Source organism: Canis lupus, chromosome 1 (assembly GCF_011100685.1).
Source record: "Canis lupus familiaris isolate Mischka breed German Shepherd chromosome 1, alternate assembly UU_Cfam_GSD_1.0, whole genome shotgun sequence".
In the NCBI taxonomy this organism is placed as follows: Eukaryota; Metazoa; Chordata; class Mammalia; order Carnivora; family Canidae; genus Canis; species Canis lupus.
Window position 1 is genome coordinate 29322326 of NC_049222.1, and position 22294 is coordinate 29344619.

General features: G+C 41.8%; 2 protein-coding genes and 1 long non-coding RNA gene across 10 annotated transcripts in view; 1 reads left to right on the forward strand and 2 right to left on the reverse strand.

Annotated features, from left to right (window-relative positions):
• The window catches only part of MAP7 (microtubule associated protein 7), a 172993-nt gene extending 163200 nt beyond the window's left edge, over positions 1 to 9793 (reverse strand). For 2 of the 5 annotated variants that reach the window (XM_038526120.1, XM_038526123.1), the window contains exon 1: positions 9653 to 9793. In XM_038526120.1, coding sequence (XP_038382048.1) covers positions 9653 to 9719 — 67 coding nt within the window. In that variant the 5' untranslated portion in view covers positions 9720 to 9793. Of the gene's footprint in view, positions 1 to 9229; positions 9361 to 9652 lie in introns of those variants that run through there. The other 3 variants (XM_038526118.1, XM_038526119.1, XM_038526116.1) reach the window with 2 other exon arrangements.
• On the forward strand, positions 8905 to 18238 carry LOC102154283. Of its 4 annotated transcripts, none has more exons than XR_005353566.1 (6): positions 8905 to 9310; positions 9624 to 9813; positions 13286 to 13573; positions 15001 to 15087; positions 16059 to 16134; positions 16353 to 18238. It is a non-coding gene; the product is annotated as an uncharacterized LOC102154283 (long non-coding RNA). The 4 variants fall into 4 exon arrangements; XR_005353568.1 differs by having other exon boundaries at positions 8905 to 9259; XR_005353567.1 differs by having other exon boundaries at positions 8905 to 9251.
• Positions 15651 to 22294, reverse strand: part of MAP3K5 (mitogen-activated protein kinase kinase kinase 5) — a 198397-nt gene continuing 191753 nt past the window's right edge. Inside the window, exons 27-30 of the mRNA XM_038526115.1 lie at positions 19773 to 19885; positions 18922 to 19034; positions 17184 to 17260; positions 15651 to 16490 (exon numbers count right to left, since the gene is read on the reverse strand). Coding sequence (XP_038382043.1) covers positions 16430 to 16490; positions 17184 to 17260; positions 18922 to 19034; positions 19773 to 19885 — 364 coding nt within the window. The 3' untranslated portion in view covers positions 15651 to 16429. The remainder of the gene's footprint in view (positions 16491 to 17183; positions 17261 to 18921; positions 19035 to 19772; positions 19886 to 22294) is intronic.

Below are 22294 nucleotides of genomic sequence, written 5' to 3' on the forward strand. Positions count from 1 at the left end.
AAGAGGAAGCTTTTGTAGCATTAAAAAAAGTCACATAAATTTTAAGATATCAGGGATCCCTGGGTGGCGCAGCGGTTTGGCGCCTGCCTTTGGCCCAGGGCGTGATCCCGGAGACCCGGGATCGAATCCCACATCGGGCTCCCGGTGCATGGAGCCTGCTTCTCCCTCTGCCTGTGTCTCTGCCTCCCTCTCTCTCTGTAACTATCATTAAAAAAAAAAAAAAAAAAATAAGATATCAAATCTCAATACTCTAAAAATACAGGATTTTACTAACAATGCTTGCAAAGTACAGTTCATATATCCCAAATGCATCACTCAACTTCCTTTCTGCTCAGTTTTGCATTCCCACATTCATCTACAATGTTTGGTCAGGTTTGTCAATTCTCCTTGTGTCAATTCACTTCTCACAATTCTTTCTTTCACAACTGTTTCTGTAGGAGCTTCAAGGGTAAGGAACTGTTGAATGCAGTGATTCTTGCTGTCAAAATATATGAATCCTCAAATCAAAATTTGAAATGACACCTAAGAAAATCTTATAGATTCTTTAACTGGCTATTTCTCCAAGATACTAAGGAGACTAGTATTTAATGAACAGAGAAAAACCACCTGATGCCATTTAAATTTGTAAACTGTAATTCAGAGCATTGCAAAAACACGTCAGAGAGGCAAAAGGCCAACAATATGGATGAAGCTAGAGAGAATAATGCTAAGTAAAGTCAGTCAAAGACAAACATCATATGATTTCACTTATACATGGAATGTAAGAAATGAAAAAAGAAAAAAAAAAAGACAAACTAAAAAACAGACTCTTAACTATAGAGAATTGATGGTTACCAGAGGGGAGATAGGTGGGTGGGTGATGGTGATCAAAGAGTACACTTATCAGGGATCCCTGGGTGGCGCAGCGGTTTGGCGCCTGCCTTTGGCCTGGGGCGCGATCCTGGAAACCCAGGATCGAATCCCACGTCAGGCTCCCTGCATGGAGCCTGCTTCTCTCTCTACCTGTGTCTCTGCCTCTCTGTCTCTCTCTGTGTAACTATCATGAATAAATAAATAAAATCTTAAAAAAAAAAAGTACACTTATCTTGAAGAGCACTGAGTAATGTATAGAATTGCTGAATCACTATATTTACACCTGAAACTAATATAACACTGTTAACTATACTGGATTTAAAATTAAAAAGGAAAAAGGCACTGACCTGTTGAACAGCTAGACAACCTTTTTTTTTTTTTTTTTAAGATTTTATTCGTTTATTCATGTGAGATACAGAGAGAAAGGCAGAGACACAGGCAAAGGGATAAGCAGGCTCCCTGCAAGAAGCCTGATGTGGGACTTGATCCTGGGACCCTGGGACCATGACCTGAGCCGAAGGCAGACACTCAACTGCTGAGCCACCCAGGCATCCTGCTAGACAACCTTTAAAGCTGGATTTTATATAAAAGAAATAAGCCTAAGTACCATATTCATTTAGCATATAGAACCTTAGATCATGCTCAGTGATTAAAGGTCCAATGATTGATTATCAAGACCTTTACAAAATACTAAAAGTATACTTCAAGATGCCTGGGTGGCTTGGCGGTTGGGCGACTATCTTTGGCTCAGGTTGTGATCCTGGGGTCCTGGGATCTAGTCCTCCATCGAGCTCCCTGTGAGGAGCCTGCCTCTCCCTCTCTCTCTGTGTCTCTCATGAATAAATAAATCTTTTTTTTTAAACATTTTATTTACTTATTCATGAGAGACACAGAGAGAGAGGGAGAGGCAGGCTCCCCGCAGGGAGCCCAATGTGGTATTCAATCCCGGGTCTCCAGCATCATGCCCTGAGCCAAAGGCAGACGCTCAACCACTGAGCCACCCAGGTGTCCCAATAAATCTTTATTTTTTTATTTTTATTTTTTTTAAATTTTTTTTTATTCTTTATTTATGATAGGCACACAGTGAGAGAGAGAGAGAGAGAGAGAGAGAGGCAGAGACACAGGCAGAGGGAGAAGCAGGCTCCATGCACCGGGACCCCGACGTGGGATTCGATCCCGGGTCTCCAGGATCACGCCCTGGGCCAAAGGCAGGCGCTAAACCGCTGCGCCACCCAGGGATCCCCCAATAAATCTTTAAAAAAAGAAATACATACTTCAGCAACTGAGAGCTGATATTTAAGTAGCTAATTTGACAATATAAATTCTGTCAACAAGGAGTGATCAGGACCATAAATCAAGCTATATGACTGATATTTCCAGCCCTGTAACTTAAATTTTCCAAATTCTGGAAAGCTAGTTTTCAAGGGACTGGAAGATAGACATTAAGGCGGGGTGGGGGGGGGGTGGAATTTGGATTGGCATGGGACATGCTGCATAATGGCACTTCTTTTCATAATCAACTCCAGAATGCAGACTCCACAGGAAATCAATACTTTCCGGGGGTGGGGGGTGGGGTGGGAGGGAGAACAAGAGTGGTGATATTAAAGCCAAATAAGAACTCCTCATTATACCTGTGCTCTGGAGCAACAATACCTCCAAGAGTATTTATTCTGTGTTCATTGAGCATCATTTAGCATCCAGAAAAGTACTATTTCACTCTAAGGCAATTAATTACACTTTTATTCAAAGAACTTGGTACAGCAGCTAAAAATTAAAATCAAAACCTAACAATATCAAGTGCTGGCAAGGGTGTCAAGCCACTTGAACTCAGATACTGCTTGCAGGAATGCAGAACTGTAGGGTCACTCTGGAAAATGGTTTGGCAGGTTCTTATAAACATATATTTGCTATGAGTTGGCAACCCCACTCCCAGGTATCTAGCTTCCTTAGATAAATGAGAAAAGCCTGTGTGTAGATGTTTACAGCAGCAGTATTCATGATCACCAAAACCTAGAAATAACTCAATGCTCCTCAATGAGCAGATGGAATAATAATCTATCGTACTTTCATACAACAGCAAATTACTCATCAATAACTATTGATATATACAACAACATGTTAGAGTCTCAAATACATTATGCTAAGTGAAAAATTCAGACTCGAAAGGTTACATGGTATATGATTATTCCTCTTTTATGACATTCTGGAAAAGGCAAAACTAGACACATGGTGAACAGATTAGCAGCTGCCAGGGGTTAAGAGTAGGAGGAGAGCGTGACTAGAGGGGCAATACAAGGGCATTCTCTGGGGTGAGACAAGACCATGATTACAGGGTGGTTATGTGATTGTACTTTTGGCAAAACACAATGAATCGTACAACCAAAATAGCAGTAAATTTTTTCTATGCAAAAGTGAATTTTAAGAAGAGGGAAAAAGTCCTCTGCCTAATGAAGGATTTCTAAGTTTTTCCTTTCACCAGCAAGTTTTATGGAGTCTCCAAAGTCAGATATCTTTCTAACTGCTCACCTATTAATCACTTATAATCTGGTTCATCCCTTACTCTTGCACCAACAAGTGAAATTCCTCTTCTCTGGGTGGTCAGTGACCACCCCGTAACCACAGTGATGACTTTGCTTTTACTCTTTGAATCCTTGACCTGTTTGTCTCTCTCTCTCTTGGCAGGTGTGCATTGCTCAATTAGGCGTTTCCCATCTTTTTGGCTTCTTTGCTGTCCCTTCCCCCTCCTATATGCTTTGAATATTGTCTCACCCCTTTTCAGTTTTTCCTTCTAGGCTCTCCTTACTCTCTTGGCTTCAATTATTATTCCTTTATAGAATGAATCCCAGAATTCCAGCTTCTATTTTTCTCCTTATCCTGCTGCTGCCCATTAGATATTTCTACCTACATGTCTTATATCATGTTTAAAACAAATTTTTCTTTTGAAGATTTTTAAATTTATTTATTTATTCATGAGAGACACGGGGGCGGGGGGCAGACACACAGGCAGAGAGAGAAGCAGGCTCCATGCAGGGAACCCGATGTGGGACTCAATCCTGGGTCTCCAGAATCACACCCTGGGCCAAAGGTGGTGCTAAACCGCTGAGCCACCTGGGCCGCCCAGAAATTTTTCTATTTCTCCCACCAAAACTAGGTTCTCCTCATGATTACTTTCATGCCATCCTTAAACCAATGACACAAACTCAAGCCAGGAGTACAATCTTAAATGCTGCTTTTTACCTGTATCCTTTGACACGTGCTTCTGTAGAATCTTGAATTAATCATTCTCCTCCCATTTCCAATAGCCTGCCTAGATTTCTGTGGGAACCTCAGAGTTGGTCTGAACATCCCTGAACTCTTCCTTCTTAAATCCATCCTCTAGTCTACATGCCTACTTCAAAATAAGAACCAGCTGGTTAGGTCTCCAGATTTCACTGATCTTCAAAGGTCTGGCTGATGTGTCTGACTCTACAGATGTTCCACATATGCTCTCACAACCCCATGTTACCATTGTCAAAGCCGCAGAAGTCAACTCAAGAGGATCATTTTCCTAGATGGAGGAACTATGTATTCGTTAAAAGGCATAGCTTTTCTGCTAGAATTTGCAATCAAGCTTGCAGATTCATGGGTGCAGAAAGACTAAATAAGCATACTTTAATCAAGATATGTTATTCTCAAGAATCATCAACTGCTGTCCACTGTCCACAGAGTAACATACCAGCCTCTTAGCTTGACCTGCAACCATTCCACAATTTGGCTGCCATGTATCATGATTCCTAATTGATCTTCTACAACTCTCATTTTGAGGTTCACACATGAGTCAATATGACCAAAATTTTGCTCTTTTCCTCTATCCAACTTTAGACATCATTTACTTATTCTTTTAAAGTTTATGTCCTCCCTGATGACCACAGCCAGAAGCAGTTCTTTCTTCACTGAAGTCTTCATAACCCACAATTATTTATGAGTTCTGTTTCCCTTGCTAAATCCAAGGAGCATGTCTTTGTCAACCTTCTAGTCACCATACTGCTTAATATATGCAAGGTACATATTTCTTGGTCAAATTATTCTAAGCCTCAATATTTTCAACTTTTACATCAATATTAATGAGACTTGAGTTTTGAAAAAAATAACCCCTTTATTTTAAATTATTTAAATGATTATTTCTCATGCACCAGGAAGCAAAGATGTTAAAATTTTTAGAGAACATGCCAATGTAAATTAGTGTTTCACACACATACCTAAGTAATGATATAAAAAATGCATGTTCCTAAACACAGTTGCCTGGTCTAGTAATGTTTCACTCCTCAGCAAGATGTAAAGTAAGAGCTAGCCACAGTAGAATGGGGAAAAAAGTTATCTAGCCACCTGAATGAAGTATTATGAACTTTAGGACTTGGATTTTAGAAGGGATATGTTTAACATCAAATTGTGGCCTGAGGGGTGCCTGGGTGGCTCAGTCCGTTAAGGCCTTCAGATCAGGTCATGATCCCGGAGTCCTGGGATCCAGCCCTGCTAGGTCCATGCCAGGCTCCCTGCTCAGTGGGGAGCATGCTTCTCTCTCTCCTGCTCCCCCTGCTTGCGCTCTGTCAAATAAACAAAATCTTTTTTAAAAAGTTGTGGCCTGAATCCCTATCTTACAATATTAATTTGCAGATATTTGTGGAATCTTCTAGCTAAGTGAAACCAATAAAGATCACTTTAATGCAGTGAGGGTTATGACCAAGATCACAAATAAAGCCCATATTCTTTCACTAGACTGCCTGCTGGGGGAGAAAACCCCAAGTCCAAGTTCTAAGTCATTTCTCCCAAAAGAATATTAACAGAATTCACAGATTATAGGTATGCATGAAAAGTGTTGTTTCATGAATTAATCAGATGAAGCTTTATCTTTTTTTTTTTTTTTTTAAGATTTCATGTATCTATTCATGAGAGACACACACAGAGAGAGGCAGAGACATCGGCAGAGGGAGAAGCAGGCTCCCCACAGGGAGCCCCATGTGGGACCGATGCAGGACCCCATCCTGGGACTCCAGGATCACGCCCTGAGCCAAAGGCAGACACTCTACCACTGAGCCACCCAGGAGTCCCTCAGATGCAGCTTTAGATATGGCTTCCCATCTTAATTGGGTAGGCTTTTTTAAAAAAAGTGATCAAGTTGGGAAATTAGCTGTGCATGCTCACTTTCCACAGCTCTTGAGCATAAGCATAAAAAAATTAAACCCAGAACGCTTGGACAGAAACAGTTTTGTGAATAGCCATCTTTGTGACTCTTCAAATAACGACCTGAAAAAGGACTTGATGTCCTCTAGTGGTGAAATAAAAAACTTGCTTCCAAGTCAATTATTTGTGAACCTTTGGCTACTGAAAAATATGTTGAAAGAACTGCTTATCCACAAGAAAAATAAAAAATATTATCACAGGGATTGTAACTTGACTACCTTTGAGTAGAAGCTAAGATAAGTATGGCTTTTAAATGTTGGATTAATACAGTACCTTTCAATATCCTTAAATGTTTCATTTTTAATTGGTATACCACCAATTCTCAACCCATCCTTGATACACACACATATATATCCTTATAATTAGGGAGTACATTACAGGTCTTATTTTCATAATCACCTGAAATTCTAACCTAAATTCTCCTAGGACCTAGAGGATATCATACTAAGTGAAACTAAGTAAGATGGAGAAAGACAAATACATTATAATTTTGCTCATATGTGGAACATAAAAAACAAACAAAAAGCAGAATCAAACCTATAAATATAGAGAACTGATAGTTCCCAGAGTAGTAAGGGAGTGGGAGGTAAAGGCTTCCATTTATGGAATGAATAAATCACAGGAAAAAATAGACACAGCGCAGGGAATATAAGCAATGATATTGTAATAGTGTTGTTGACATGGTGACAGATGCAGCTACACTTGCGATGAGCATAGCATAATACAGAAAGATGCTGAATCACTGTTGTACACCTGAAATTAATGTAACACCATGTGTCAACTATACTCAAAAAAAAAAAAAAAAAAGTCCTAAAATTACAATGGTCTTTGCACAGGTACACAAAAAAACTAAGAGACATTTAAAATGGACTTTACATCACAATAGCCTAATCTAAATAAATTAATTAATTTAAAAAAATGAATCCCTCAACAAATCACCTCTTGATGGTAAAAGACAAAAGTCCCTACCTCCTCCCCAAACACTCACCTCTATACAAATCTGTGATTGTTAAAATACAATGAATTGCAGCTTTTGGACGTGTATGAGGTGAAACAGGTCCATAAGAATAAAGCACTACATTTGAGTCATACTCAAATATAGGTTATATGTCTTAAACATATGGAAAACTTGTTAAGTTGTTAAAATTCAAGCAGTCCTTAGCTGTTCACTCAAAATACTGCAACCTAGATTTAAAGAATATATTTTTACCTTTCTTTTTTTTTTTTTTTTTTTTTTTTTTTTCCTCAAAGAATCCACTTTATTTTTTTTTTTTTTTTTTTTTTTTTTATTGGTGTTCAATTTACTAACATACAGAATAATACCCAGTGCCCGTCACCCATTCACTCCCACCCCCCGCCCTCCTCCCCTTCTACCACCCCTAGTTCGTTTCCCAGAGTTAGCAGTCTTTACGTTCTGTCTCCCTTTCTGATATTTCCCACACATTTCTTCTCCCTTCCCTTATATTCCCTTTCACTATTATTTATATTCCCCAAATGAATGAGAACATATAATGTTTGTCCTTCTCCGACTGACTTACTTCACTCAGCATAATACCCTCCAGTTCCATCCACGTTGAAGCAAATGGTGGGTATTTGTCATTTCTAATAGCTGAGTAATATTCCATTGTATACATAAACCACATCTTCTTTATTTTTATTTATTTATTTTTACCTTTCTTGTGTGTTTGGCACCTGTTCTACATAGGTACTTCTGAATACTAAAAACATTAATTTGGGGATAGAAAAATGGGAAAAAGATGTGGGCCAGAAATAAATTTTAGTTAAATCAAAAATACAATTACTCAAAAGACCATATATAACATGGAAATCAAAGTTTCTAAGCAAATGTTTGGAAGAATTTTTTTCTATGAAGGAGATGGCAACCAATTAAACTCTCCCTTCATAACAAAATACTTCACTGATAATCACCTGATTTTTATATCGTTAGAAAAATGACCAGTTCGTTAGTTAACATGGTCAGACACTGAAATGCTAGTTTGTAGTTTACTTATATCTGAACAAGTTACTCATGTGCAGATTCTAAAAGACTAGTTCTTTTTTTTTATCATAAATTGGTGTGTATTAATTTTCTGGAACAATTTTTTTCAGAAGCAGCCACTTAGTGGGGATTAGGCACCAAACCATTTATATGCACAATGAGGATGCTGCCCTTATGCTGCCCTCATTAGGCGAGGGGGGCCTAACCTGCCCGCGCGTCCGCCCAGCTCATCAAGTTCGATAAAGCAATTGCGAAGACATCTCCTCTTAGCCACCCCTTCCCAATCCCAAATCAAAATAACGATGGACCAATCTTTCAAACACATTCATACAAAATAAACCACCCTAAGGGAAGTAGCGTGATTTCAAAGTAAACAAGTTCAAGACATCTTGTCAGCCTGAACCTCAGGTATTTGACTACTGAGATTAAGTCATTGGACTTTAGGTGCCCAAAGTCTTCCTAGCAGAGCAGATACGTTTCCAAAGACTGTTGTGGGTTTTCTGGAACTTCCGTATTAAAATAAACATATCATTTAAACCAAAAGGTCTTTTGATGGGGGGTAGGTAGATAGGAGAATCTGGAAGGTCTTGCATTTCGGGAAACAACTGTTTCCGATTATGTGTGTGTATTAAGCAGAAAACACACTGCAATCGGGGAGCCTGCAACTTGAATTCTTTTTAAAATAAGAAAACTGTCTCACCGCCCCCATCCCTAGTGTAGGAAGGTACCAGAAACAGTTTACTGGCCAAGAACAGAAAAAAATTAGGCTAGAGGAGAGGACTTGCAACAGTTTTCTCAAGACAAAAAACTATCACGAGGGGGTAAGATCGTCTTCCGACAAGACGGGGTTGGGGAGAGAAACCTGTTGTTTGCCTTGAGGATGTGAGCCCCGGTCCCCGGGCGTTAAGGGGCGGTGGGGGGCGGTGTCCCCACCTGGGCCGACATTCCTTCCCACCCGGGGTTGGTGCCAGGTCTACCCTTTCAAGCCAACGAAGCTGCGAGCCCGACCGTCGCGCACACGCAGGCCCCGCCTTCCTGCGAGCGGCCCCGCACTCCCCGCTCCGCGATCCCGGTCCCGGCCCCGGTCCCCGCGGACGCGGCGTAACTGCGGCCCCGGGGCGCGAGCGGCGCAGACACGGATGATCCCGTCGGTCGCACCTGGCTGAGCATCTTCCGGCTGGTTGTTTGGTTTGCGGGAAACGATCTCCCCATTCAACTGACTTAGAGCCGGGTCGGCAGGTGGGAGGGGAGCGGCCGGCTTCCAGGTCCTCCTCCCGCCCGCGCTCCCTGGCGAGTTTCCACCTGTTGTGGGAAAGTCGCGGTGGAGCGTGAGGGGCGACCGGAACCGGGGCCGCCGGCGGCGCTCGGGCACGGCCCGCCGGGGCGGCCGACGCGGCGCGGGGGGCGGAGGGCAGGCGCGCCCCGAGGTCGGGTGCGCGGCGCGCGGGGCCGGCGGTTCCGGGCCGCGGCCCGGCGGGGGTGGGGGGGGGGGCGGGGGCGGCCGGTGCCCCGCGCGAGCCCACTCACCCGGCTCGCCGCTCCCCGCCCGCAGGACCCCGTCCGCCCCGGCCGTGCAGTCACCTGTTTCGCTCCGCACAGCGCCGTCGCCGCCCCTGTGGCTGTCGCCGCCAGCTCCTAGCTCCGCCATGGTGCTCCGATGACGCGCCGGGAGAGCCGCTCCGCCCTCTTCCTCGGCCCCGCTCCCGCCAGGCCCCCGCCTCCAGGGCCCGCGGCCCAGACAGGTGAGCGCCGTCAGGCGAGGGCGGAGGGCGGAGGGCGGAGGGCGGAGGGAAGGGGCGGAGGGAGCGCGAGCCGGCCCGCGGGGAGCGGCGGGGGCCTGCGCCCGGGCGCGCCCCCTGGCGGGCAGGTGCGGCGTGGCGGCCGCTCCGACCGACGCGCCGGGGTTGGGGGGGCGGGGTCTGCGGCGGGCGCGGCGGGCGGAGCCGGGCAGCTGGCCGGGACCCCCCGCCGCGAGCGCCGCGGGCTCCTCGAGGCCTGGAGGTGGGGCGACGAGCGCGGGCGGCGCCTGCGGGCCCGCACGGCGTGAGGATCAGCCCAAGTGACGCGAGGGCCTCGGGAAGCCCCGTCCGCCTCTGAAGTCCGAGGCAGCCAGGGCGGGAGTCCACGGTGACGGCCGCCAGAGCGCGGTGCCACGTGGAAGGCTGAAGTGCGCCGGCCGGAGTCCACGCGGGGCTCTGGTTTCCCTCCGCGGCTTAGGCCTCTGTATCTGATGAGCCCCAGGGCGCACAGCTTAATGAAACTCTTGCCGGGTGATGTGCCTTCTTACTCTTGGTTTCCGATTAGTAGCTACCTTGTGATTTCTGGCTTGCTCAGGAAGACCAGGGGGAAAAGCATTTAGGTAACAGCTGTTTTTTTTTTGTTGTTGTTGTTTTTTGTTTTAAGAGACCTTATTAGCTGAGGAGAAACCAGTATCTGCAGTATTCGGCAAATAAACGATAAGCAACCAAATGCAGAGGGGGGGGAAAGGTAGCTTGCATAAATGGAAACATAAGGAACAAAAGCGAGCAGCAGCGACCAGTTCCGCCTGGTTACACAGAAATGCACTCCCACGGTCCGGCCTCGGCTGGCTGAACATCACCAGCAAGTTCCCAACAATTTAAAACTCTTTCAAGGACTTCAGCAGAATCTCCTGGAGGCCCAAGCACTCTTGGGAACAGTGTTGGAGTTCTCTGTAGGGTGACAGTTCTCACCATCCTTGCATAAAAACCCTGCCCCTCAGCTCAGGAGTGGACTGTTTTTATTTGGTGTACTGGTTCACTGGCAGACTCCATAGGGTTTTTTGTTTTGTTTTTTAAACATCTTATCCATTCTTGATAGACACAGAGAGAGGCAGAGATAGAGGGAGAAGCAGGCCTCCCTCAAGGAGCCCCATGTGGGACTCCATCCCAGGACCCCAGGACCACGACCCCAGCCGAGGCAGATGCTCCACCACTGAGCCACCCGGGTGCCCTTGGTGTAGGGGTTTTACTAAGGAACGCTGATGCCATGGTTTGTGATAATGGATTTTACATTAGTGCCATTTCTATGGTAGGGTAAGCAAACCAGTCGTTTAGCGATGCGATCCTTCTGAATTCACATGCACATCACTCTTACCAGATGTCTAATCAATAAAAATAAAGTGTCACGTGGGTGGAGGTAGTTGTAGACCTCAGGGTGGGTCTCAGCAAAGATATTTTTTTACTATATGAAGTCATCAGAGTTTGAGACACTCTCCTGTTATCAGAAAGACTCTCTTAGAGTTGAAATCTGGAAGAACATTGATTTACCAGTGAATCCTTAAGTAAGCCAGGGAATTCTTTCTGATACATCCCCCCACCATTCCCCAAAATCAAGACTTACTGGTGTTTATACATGTGTTTTGTGGTTTGGTTTGATTTGTTTGGGGTATATGTTTATCTCTTCTTGCATCCTTTTGCTAACTCATGTTTTAGTCTGTCACAAGTTACACAAAAATAAGTGCCAATAAGAATCACACCAAAATCGTGCACTTCGGCCCTGAATTGGCTATGTGTTTCAAACCTAATGCAGTGTCCTATAACAGGGTGGGCTGTTGCATGAAAATTTGGTGAGGGACATCTGTTAAATGTCACACACCACCATGATGTACTTCGTGCTGTACTTAGCACAGAGAAGCCATCTGTCTCAAGTTCCCACACCCATTTCAAAATCTCTCCAAATAATCACTCTTCTCCTTTGCAGAGGGGAGGAGCTGGACCTCCTGCCTCCTTTGAAACCTCACTCCTTCTCTTTTTCTATAACGCATCTCCATTCAGGGCCTCTACCCCAAAGAATACATTTAGAACTCTTTGATTCTGAAAATTCCTTGACATCCTATCCTCCCAAATCTGTTGTCATACATTTTGTTCACCAAAGGTAGTTATTGCACCGTTGTCTTACTACCTTTGTTTAATCGGCTTTATTAGTCTTTCTTGCCTATCTATAAAAACTTTCCAGGTCACAAAATCAAATTTCCCTATTATTACTTTTTAATCTGTCATTCTCCTGCACTCTCTACTGCACTAGATCCTCTGATCATCTTCCTCTTGGCTTACACCACTGGTCTGGCTTTTCTCATTCCTCTGTGTACCAGTCCTTTTATCTCTGTTGCTGATTTAAATTCCTCCTTCCTCCCAAACTATCCCCAAACCTTACTTTTCCCCAAATTTTAGGCCATGACCTTTCTATCTCTCATAGTCCTCATTTACTGTTATCTCCATCAAGGTGACTCCTAGATCCAGAATATATACCCTTAACCTCTGTCCCGACTTCCACCAGTACATTCTCAATGGTCTCTGCACATTTCTAGCAGAATGTTCTGCCATTCATTCATCATGTCTCATACAGGCTTCCCCTTCAAAATTGCCATTTTCAAATTCTTCTCTTAACTTGCATTGTTTCAACATCTATTCTTTCCTCTCCCTTGTTATCACTGCCCAAATCATGGTTCCCAAATCTTGTCAATTCATGGTTTTAATTCCACCCTCTCAATTCCCACTGCTGTGCTACTACACATCCATTCACATCTGATTCAGAACGGTTCAGAGCAACCCCTGTTCTGTCCAATTTTTGTTCCCTCTAACGTCTCCACAACATCACTGGATTAATCTCATACATTACTTTACACACACCCCTCCCTTTGCTCAAAAACCCTTAACAGATTTCCCATTCTGACATAATACCAGCTCCACTTCCCTCCCTGACCACCCCCCCATCACACCCTAAGCTCTCTCCTATCCCACTTCCTACTTTTTATTTCTAGAACTCCTATTTCCAGCCAAATATGAGTCAAGGTGAGTTAAAATTTTTGCATACTTTAATGGAATATAAAAGCTTTTCACTTTCTCTAGAACTTGCAAATCCCCACTTTCTGCCTTTGTTTTTGGAACTCTCTACCCTGATTGACTGACTTCCTTGTCCTGAGTTATTGAATTCCTTCTTTCCAATTGCCCCAGCTGAGGTCTTTCTCCTCAGTAAATCTTGTTCCATCAGCCCCCCAGCTCCCAGCCAGCTTGTCTTCTGTAGCTCTCCAGGGGTTTCCCAGCCAGCTTGTCTTCTGTAGCTCCCCAGGGGTTTCTGGGCTTACATTCTTCTAGCCTTTATAACATAGAGTAGTTGTGATTTGTTATTACAAGTTTGTCTCTTCAGTCTAATATGAATTATTTGCTGGTGACTTTGTCTTCTGTTTCTCTATAGGGCGTCTATAATGTCTGGAGCCGGGCAGCCCCGGTGGCTCAGTGGTTTAGCGCCACCTTCAGCCCACGGCATGATCCTGGAGACCCAGGATCGAGTCCCCATGTCAGGCTCCCTGTATGGAGCCTGCTTCAAACTTTTCTTGACCCCCACCCCACCCCTTGGCAGTCAGATGTAACTAGAGCACTTACTACATGTACCGTTGTTTCTGCTTTGTCTCCATTCCACCTCTGACAGTCAACTTTTGGGGGCAAGAACTGTGTCTTCATGTACCACAATATGTAGTACCCGGTAAGTACTTAATAAATACTTCTAAATGAATGAGAAGAGGTAACAGTAACAGGCAGCATCTGAATCCTTACTATCTGCCAAGCATTTCACTAAGCATCTTAGCTGCATGATATTATTTAAATATTACAACAACCCTATGAGGAAGGTACATTATTTTCCCCATTTCAGATAAGGAACCTGAGACTTGGAGAGGTTGACTAATCTGCCTAAGGTCAAAAGGAGAGTGATGGTTTTGGTCCAGGCCTATGTGTCTAGACTCTTGCTACACCAAATGAAAAATGAATACCATCTTACTACCAACTCTATGGAAAAGGGCTAATTCTCTGTCCAGGTGTCCCTTGGAATAAGGTGGGACTTGATAGTGTCAAATCATCTGCAGAGCTTTTAAAAAATAGGATCTATGGGCCTTACCCAAGACCAATAAAAGCAGTTTTTCTAAGGTGGTGACATCAGTATATTTTAAAAAGCATCCTGGTCATTTTAATGTGAAGGTGGGTTGAGAGTCAGTGGCCTAGATTGATGCCAAATGGCTTTCAAGTGAAACCTTTAACAAAACTTGGACTCTAATGGAATTGCCTTCTTTTGTGACTGAGAACCAAAATTCTGACAAAAACCTAATGATGCTGACCTGGGACTATATCATGAGCCATACAGGGATAGAGGAACCTACAAAGCCCACAAAGATAGGTAGGGTAGGAGGAAGATTCCAAGGAAAGGCCCTCTTATCTTTTTAGGATTTTATTTACTTATTCATGAGACACAAGAGAGAGAGGCAGAGACATAGGCAGAGGGAGAAGCAGGCTGCAGGGAGCCTGATGCGGGACTCAATCCCAGGACCTGGGGATCACAACCTGAGCCAAAAGCAGATGGTCAACCGCTGAGCCACCCAGCCATCCCGAGAAAAGACCCCATTGTTAAAGAATTGATTGAAGACAGGTAGCTTGGTCCTATACACATCTAAAAGCAGCACCTAGCCATTAGGACTGGGGAGATGAACTGTAGCTTAATTAAGAAGTACCCCGTGTCAGGGTTTCTGGGTGGCACAGTTGATTAAGTGACCAACTCTTAGTTTCGGCTCAGGTTATGATCTTAGGGAAGTGAGAGCATGTCAGGCTCTGTGCTGGGGGCAGAGTCTGCTTGGGGTTTTTCTCTCCCTTTCCCTCTGCCTTTCTGGCTCATGCTTTCTTTCTCTCTAAAATAAATATATAGGGTAGCCCGGGGCGTGATGCATCGGGGCCTGCTTCTCCCTCTGCCTGTGTCTCTGTGTCTCTCTCTTTCTCTCTGTCTCTCATGAATAAATAAAATCTTTAAAACTAACTAAATAAATAAATCTTAAAAAAAAAAAAAGGAATTACCCTGTGTCTCAGTATAAATGAAATGACGTATCATTTAATTTATACCTCTCCTCCTCTGAAATGTCCCCACAGGTTACGAGAGGCAGCTATCTGTCCTTGAGATTGGGATATAAAAAAAGATGCAGCTATGTTGTTGCAAGTAGCAAATGAGAAAATCAGGTGAGAAGTTTCTGTGCAGTCTAATGCAATACAAGATACATCAAACCTTGATTTTCACATAGAAATAAAGATGATTCCTGTTTTGTCAAACAAAGTTATATATGTATGGGTCAAGTCATGGTACATAAACAGCTATATGTTATTTCTGTCTTGCATAGTAATAAGCAAGTTCCTCTGTATCTAAGAATTTTGTGTTTGTCTCATCCATCTATCCAGGAGCTTCAGACTTCACCCTATTAATATGGGCAGGCTTTTAAAATAGAACATCCAGCTTAAAATGAAAATATTTCCCTTCAAATACAAGAACTAAAATTAAGGAGATGGAAAATACAGTGTTCTCTGCTGGGATGCTATTTGCAGACCCTTTGAGATAACAGTCATTCAACATAACTTGTAGCCTTGAGAAAAACACAGGGGACCTTCATGTAAATTATTCTTTTCTTCACCCTCTCTCTCACCAACCGTGCTGCCCTGAGGGACAGCTTGCATATCAATTGTTCTTTGATTAACCTGAATAGAAGACAGATTCTGTTTAATAGGAGGGCGGAAGAAACAACTAGAAATTTGACGCAGTAGTTTATCTGGTTTGTCAAAACAAAGTAAGAATTTCTTCAGAATCTATCAAACATTATGTTAAGAGTCTTTTTACTTTTTAGAGTAAATATGACACAATGGATAGCTTTAGAACAAGCTAACGTTACTATGATTCAGGCATGTGCAACTGGTACAGTTCAGTAGTACATAAACAACTCAGATGAAGGTACTATGGGCTAGAAATTTAAGTTACAAAATAGAGTCAATATTACAATTAATACAGATAAGTAAAAACCATTGCTTCTCAGATTCTGCACACTTAAAAAAAAACAAACATAAACTTTACACAATAATTCAAATTATGCATTTCTACTAAGAGTATCTTACAAACACACATAAGCCTAAAAAGTCATGGTCACATTTTGGTTTTGTTCCAGTGATGCACAATCACATGAAATGTTGTATCTGTTTCGTGTAAAAGAGACATTTGGCCGAAGTGCAACAGCTGCTAAGGTAAAAATATTTCCATAAAAATGTTTAGAATGAAATAATCCCAAGCATCCCTAACGTTTGGGATTATTTTTGAAAAGTCCTTACAAAGAGTCCTTATGAATTGTAGAAATAGAAGCAGTTAGGAAATTTCAGTGTATTTTGTCTTTTTGTTTGTTTGTTTTTAACACAAGTAAACAAATACTGGATTTAAAGTGCAGCTTCTTTCTCCTCTCCCTTAGATTCTCCCTCCCCTGCGAAGATCAGTTCTGTCTGTTATAATCTCCAAGGAAGGCTGGAAACAAACTAAGCGATACAGTCAAGCCTGTGTGTCTCGAAAGTCGGTGATGGCCTTCCACAGTGTGCAGAGCATCCCTCCCCTGTTTAAAGACACAACATAGGGAAGAGAACACTTCATTTGAAACATCGCCTTTGATATATAAAAGTGACTTCTTAGCCTCTAGCTGCTCTGATAGAACACGAAGATCTCAAAGTCTTATTGGTCCTCACTGTATTCTTTCTATGTTTTGGCATCACCCCTCCCTGCCTTTCCTTTCTACTCCCACAAACTACCAGGTCCCAAAGCATCCTTTCGTTTTTTCAGCACATTTGAGATGTGTTTTTACAGAGGTCTGTGTGAGTCTGTTATGCATATGCTTGGCCTGCTAGAAAAATTATCGTAAGAAACTGTATCAGGTTACATATGGTTCATGGATGGCAAATCAGCACCTATCCTAATATCTGGATATTTGGATTGTATGGTATAACCATAAATTAGAGCATTTGTTTAAGGCAGCTTTAAAATGACTGCATGGTCTCAGTCTACTATATTATCAAAAATTCTTTAGTTAATTTTCATTTACTAATATAGAAAAATTATTGGTTATAAGAATGCCTAGTAATATAGCCTGGTCCAACAAACTCAGTTTACTAAGTAAATGAGAACCAGAGAGTGGCGCCCAGGACTGCTGAGATGGTTAGGGGTGGTGAGGGGCCCAACCAGGGCAGGAACCCAGACTTCTCAGCCTAGCATTCTTTGCACCATAAACAAGAAACAGAAAGAAAAGTGGTACCTTAGTCTCAGGCATTTTAAATCATCACGTGTAACATAGTAGAGAACATCCTCTAGTGAATAATCCTCAGCCAAAAACTGTGGAGAAAGTAAAATATGCATAAAAATAAGATGTTTCATACACCTATAATAAATAATAAACTCTATCCATAATACAAACATGGGCAGTAATTTAAAAATGAATCTAAAAGGAAATCTACTAAAAACACAATCTTCCGGAATTATTAGGAAAAAGTCCCCCCTGTTAAAAAATAACTACAAAGAAATACATCCATATGACTTCCAAATGTGTAAAGATTACAAGCAACACAATTTCTGAATGGCCTTCTAATGAATAGATAAAACTCATTTGTAATTACATGTCCCGCTCATAAGATAATGTTTGTATTTTAGAGGTTTTTTGCTTTATTTTCCTCAAATGGATAAAAAGTGTTCCTGGAAAGGTATTGTGTAAATTTAATTTCTCAATTTATTTTTCGTAACTCTTAAAAGGTTCTTTTTAGTAATTACTATAAAATCAGAGTCCTGAATTTAAACCGAAGCGTTAATATTAATTTATTTTTAAAGGCAGTGATTTAGTTGATCAATTACTACTCCTTAATTATGAATTGATCTTAGGTCGAGGAATAAATATTTTGGAGAACTTGAATGGATGCATCTCTCCATAAGCAAGAGTTGTTTAAATTTACGTAGCAGTAACTTGTTCAATGCAGATTTCTAAATTTTATTTAGCAGTCCAATGAATCATCAAAGAGAAAAACATCTTTATTCTTAGTTATTTAAAAATTTTAAACATAAAACTAAAGTTAATGTAATATTGTACTGGGGCCTTTTCTATAAAATAGTAAAAAATATAACCTCTTATTGTGGGTATGTGTGTATACATGTATGTCATCTTGAAATAGAAGTGCTACTCATGCTGATTATCAAAGTCTGTAAGGAGCAGAGAGGAATTAGGTTATTATAGAAAGTGTTTGTTCCTGACAGAAGTTGACTGACTAGATCTATTTTATTAAGTATCAATAAACAGTCACTGGGGTGCCTGGGTGGCTCAGTGGTTGAGTGTCTGCCTTCAGCTCAGGTCGTGATCGCCGGGGTCCTGGGATGGAGTCCTGCAATCGGGCTTCCTGCATGGAGTCTGCTTCTCCCAATGCCTATGTCTCTGCCTCTCTCTGTATGTCTCTCATGAATAAATAAATAAAATCTTAAAAAAAAAAAAGTAAAGTCACTGAGTCTAATAATGTTGCAAGAGAATTAGTTAAAAGAGAATTAGAAACTTTAAAATTTTAGTTATGTCTTGATTCTTCCATCCTTCCTAATCTTCAGTTCAAAAATACAAAAAAATCCTTAGGGGACCCGGACCGTGCCTCATTGTTTTTGCACATACAGCAACCCCTCATCCCCCCTCTCAAATGATTTTTCCCTCCTCACCTACCCTTCCTCGAATAAACATACAGATGGCTTGGTTCATTCCTACAGCTCACTCACCATCCTCTACAAGAACCTTCCCTAACCTCTTCCTCTCTCTGCCTCCTAACACCTGATAACCTTTACTTCAGAGAGTTTAGTAAGAAATCATTACACTTTATCTGTGGAATTATTTGATGACGATCTGCCGACCCTGGTCCGTAAGCTGCAGGAGGGCTGACCAGTGTACATGCCCCGTGCCCGGCACAGAGTAAGCACTCAACATTATGAAATGAAAGCAAAGCCTGTCCCCCGTGGATAGTTGTCTTTACCCGACTTATAGTGTCTTCATCAGCTCCCTTGTCTCTCAGCCACTCAGTAAGTTCAGATTCTTCAGTATTTGTGCCAGGAGAATCCCGGGGGCATACTGGCAATCCCGGAATCTCTAGAACAGATTTGGGGAGGGAGGGACAGTCTTAGCTTCTAAAAGACCTCATCTGAGACCCTCCCCATCAACAGACACTTATTAATACTTTAAGAGATTTTGCTCTACCAGAGAATAATAGAAGCAATTGAGATTGGCAGCATAAATGGTAATCTGAACAAAACTCTTAAAGACTACTAATCAATGGAGAGACAGAAGCAATAATGTAATGATATTTCCCACCTCATACTTTCATATCAATTCTATAGTTTCTTAGAATAAACTTGTTTCACCAAAACTGTACTGTGGGATTTTCATGTGACACACACGAGCATAATTAGCAGAAAACCATATAATTATAGAATAGTCTCTTTTTTTCGCTACTTGCAATAATATGGAAAAAACCCAGAATATACAGAATACAAATGCAAAAATGACCCAAAATGGTATTTTAGTCTACTAATCTCATTTGAAAATTAAAAAAAAAAGACTGAAAAAAGTGTTAAGAGCCCTATTTACCTCAAATAATCTCAGGAAAAGATGACCATGACTCATCTTATTTCATATTAAGTTATATAGAAACTATAGTTTGCTGCCATTAAGAATTCGATACTTCTAAAAAGCAATTTCTGCTTGTAGTAGTGGTACATGTGACAGATGCCAATTAAACCATGAAATAAAACTGCCCACTGGCTTTCTCAGTTTTTTTTTGTGGCAGCCTGGTTTAACAGTATCACTTTAAAGTTTTCTGCTATTCACCTATTGGTTGGGACTTAAGTTTCAGATGTTTAATTTCTTGGTCTTTTTCTTCAATTGCTTGATGAAGGAGTGCCTGTAATTCTTTCTCTTTCTGAACCAATTCTTCCAGTAGTCTGTAAAAGAAAATTATACTGGTTGGCAGGATAATAAAGCTGGAGCAGCCAGAGTGACCTTCTAGATCTGGACTTTTCAAGCTATGAGGAACATAGACAACCATGGGATTTTATTGAAATGCAGATTCTGATCCAGTAACTCTGGGGGTAGGTTTGAGATTCTGCAATTCCTTCTTTCTTAAGTTTATTTATTTATTTTTTAGTAATCTTAATACCCAACCAGAGATCAAGAGCCACATGTTCTTCTGACTGAGCCAGCCAGGTGCCCCAAGATTCCACATATCCAATAAGCTCCCCCAGGTGATATGCATGTTGCTGGTCCACAGACCCCCATGTTGAGTAGCAGAGCTCTAGAAGGCTCATACTTCCAGACAATAGTTCAAACCACCTCTCCACCAGCGCAACTGTCTGTCAAAATCTTCAGAGATATTTTATTGTTTCTTTTTATGACCATAAATGGCAAATAAATAAAGTAAAATAAAATATATGCAGTTTTACCAGTATGACCCCTTATCAAAAAAAATTGATTATGGGTAACATAATAGTCAATGCAAAGCAGAAAGGCAGTCATTTTTTTAACTGAAAATTTGAGAAGTAAACTATAGATGAGGTCACCAATATCTGGCAGGGAACAAGTACTCAGTAAATGTTAATGGTTGTTGCTAGAATTGTGGATATTACTATTATTCCTCTCCCTTCTAAGGGGACTGATGAAGTGGGTAAAAGGATGGCTATGTTCCTGGTACATTCAGTTCTTAGTTGGCATCTGATGCATTCTCCAAAGAAACAAGGAGAAACTAACATATCATTTATACCAGAGTTCTTATTCATGAAAGGTTCACTATGCAACTAAGAGCCAACTGGTGTTCTACTTGGCATTTCTAACACTGTTCTCAGAAAAAAAATTCCAAGTTAAGAAGGAAGATCCTCTGATTTTTTAGAAAACTGTCATGGGTGACTTGGATTCAGAATTTTAATAAGTTAAGGTACATAGTTATTCATAAGATCATCAAGATAATTTTCCCAATGCCCTACAGTTCTGAGGAAAGTGCCTTTGTTTCATTTTCTCAGCACAGATATATTTAATTCAGGACCAGATTACATTCCAAAAGTTTGTCTCTGCTTCAGTTGGCATATGCTGAAGGCAGCAGAGGACCAGGTGAAAGACAGCCCTCGGCTTGAATCTTGGTTCAGACACACACTTCCTGTGTTAACGTTGACAAATTAATTAATGCCTCTGGCCTTCAGTTTTCTCATCTGTGCAAAGGAAAAGTAACACTTCCTGAAAGAATTACCGCAAACGTTCAATGAGACAGCTGTGGCTACAGCGCTAAGGACAGTGCCTGGCCATCAGGGAGGGCCATCCTATCCCCTACTACAGCCTCAAGCCCCAGGTTTAGGAGGGGCTCCTTCTCCTTTCCCACAGGACAGAGATGTGAGGCCCTTAGGACACAGGATCAGAGTAAGCAGACAGGATCGGAGTTCCTCAAAGTGGAACAAGCTTGAGAAGCAGCCAGAGAAGGTGATTTGAGAAAGACAGATTGTTCTAAAACAAGTTTTGTTTTGTTGTTGTTGTGTTGTTGTTTTTCATTTACAAAAGGTGGGCTATATTATTTTTTTAGTGTCACAAGCAGTTGATTTTGGCTCAATGTGACTCAAACCACAAGAAAACCATTCTACTTCACTCCTTTCTGAGTCCTAGTGTGGCCCAGACTGGCAGGAGTGGTGTGTGGGACCAATTCACAGGTATACAAGTTTCTAATTGAGGGCAATCTGTGACCGCGTGACATTGGCCAGGTAGGTCACCGTCAGCGGGTCACTGATGTTGCTGTTGAGCATGGTCTCGAAGTCATCAGGAACTATCTTGGGTACCTGGTTAACCAGACTCAGCAGCGTACCATCAGGTAGACTGAGTGGGTGGAACCAAAAGCCAGAGGAAAGCAGAGGATCAAAGAAGATTTTTATCTACTCCAGCAAGAATGATATTCAAGGGCATGGACAGCAAGCTCAGCATGAATTTTTAAGTTGCTAATTTCTTGGTCTAGTATGTATTTTTGTCTTCCTTGATGATTTACATGTGTGGAATAGTGATGGTGTATTTTTATTGTCTCTCTAAAGAACACAGTAACTTTTTCTAGATTTTAACCTATGTGTATCTTGACTACATATTTTCTTTTTTAGCTTTAAAAGCCAGAACTTAACATTGGAGCAGAATGTTGACAGGCTGTTTTATTTGTCCCAAATCCAGTTCTCAAAAATTATTTATTTACCCAGTCCATCATTTTTTCTTCTGTTTTCAGCTGATAGGGAAGTTCTTCAAAATTAAGGCAATTGCCTGCCTCCTTTTCCAGAAAACTTTGGTAAGCATCTGCCCTGAGGTCAATTTTTTAATTCAGATGTGTGAGGGTG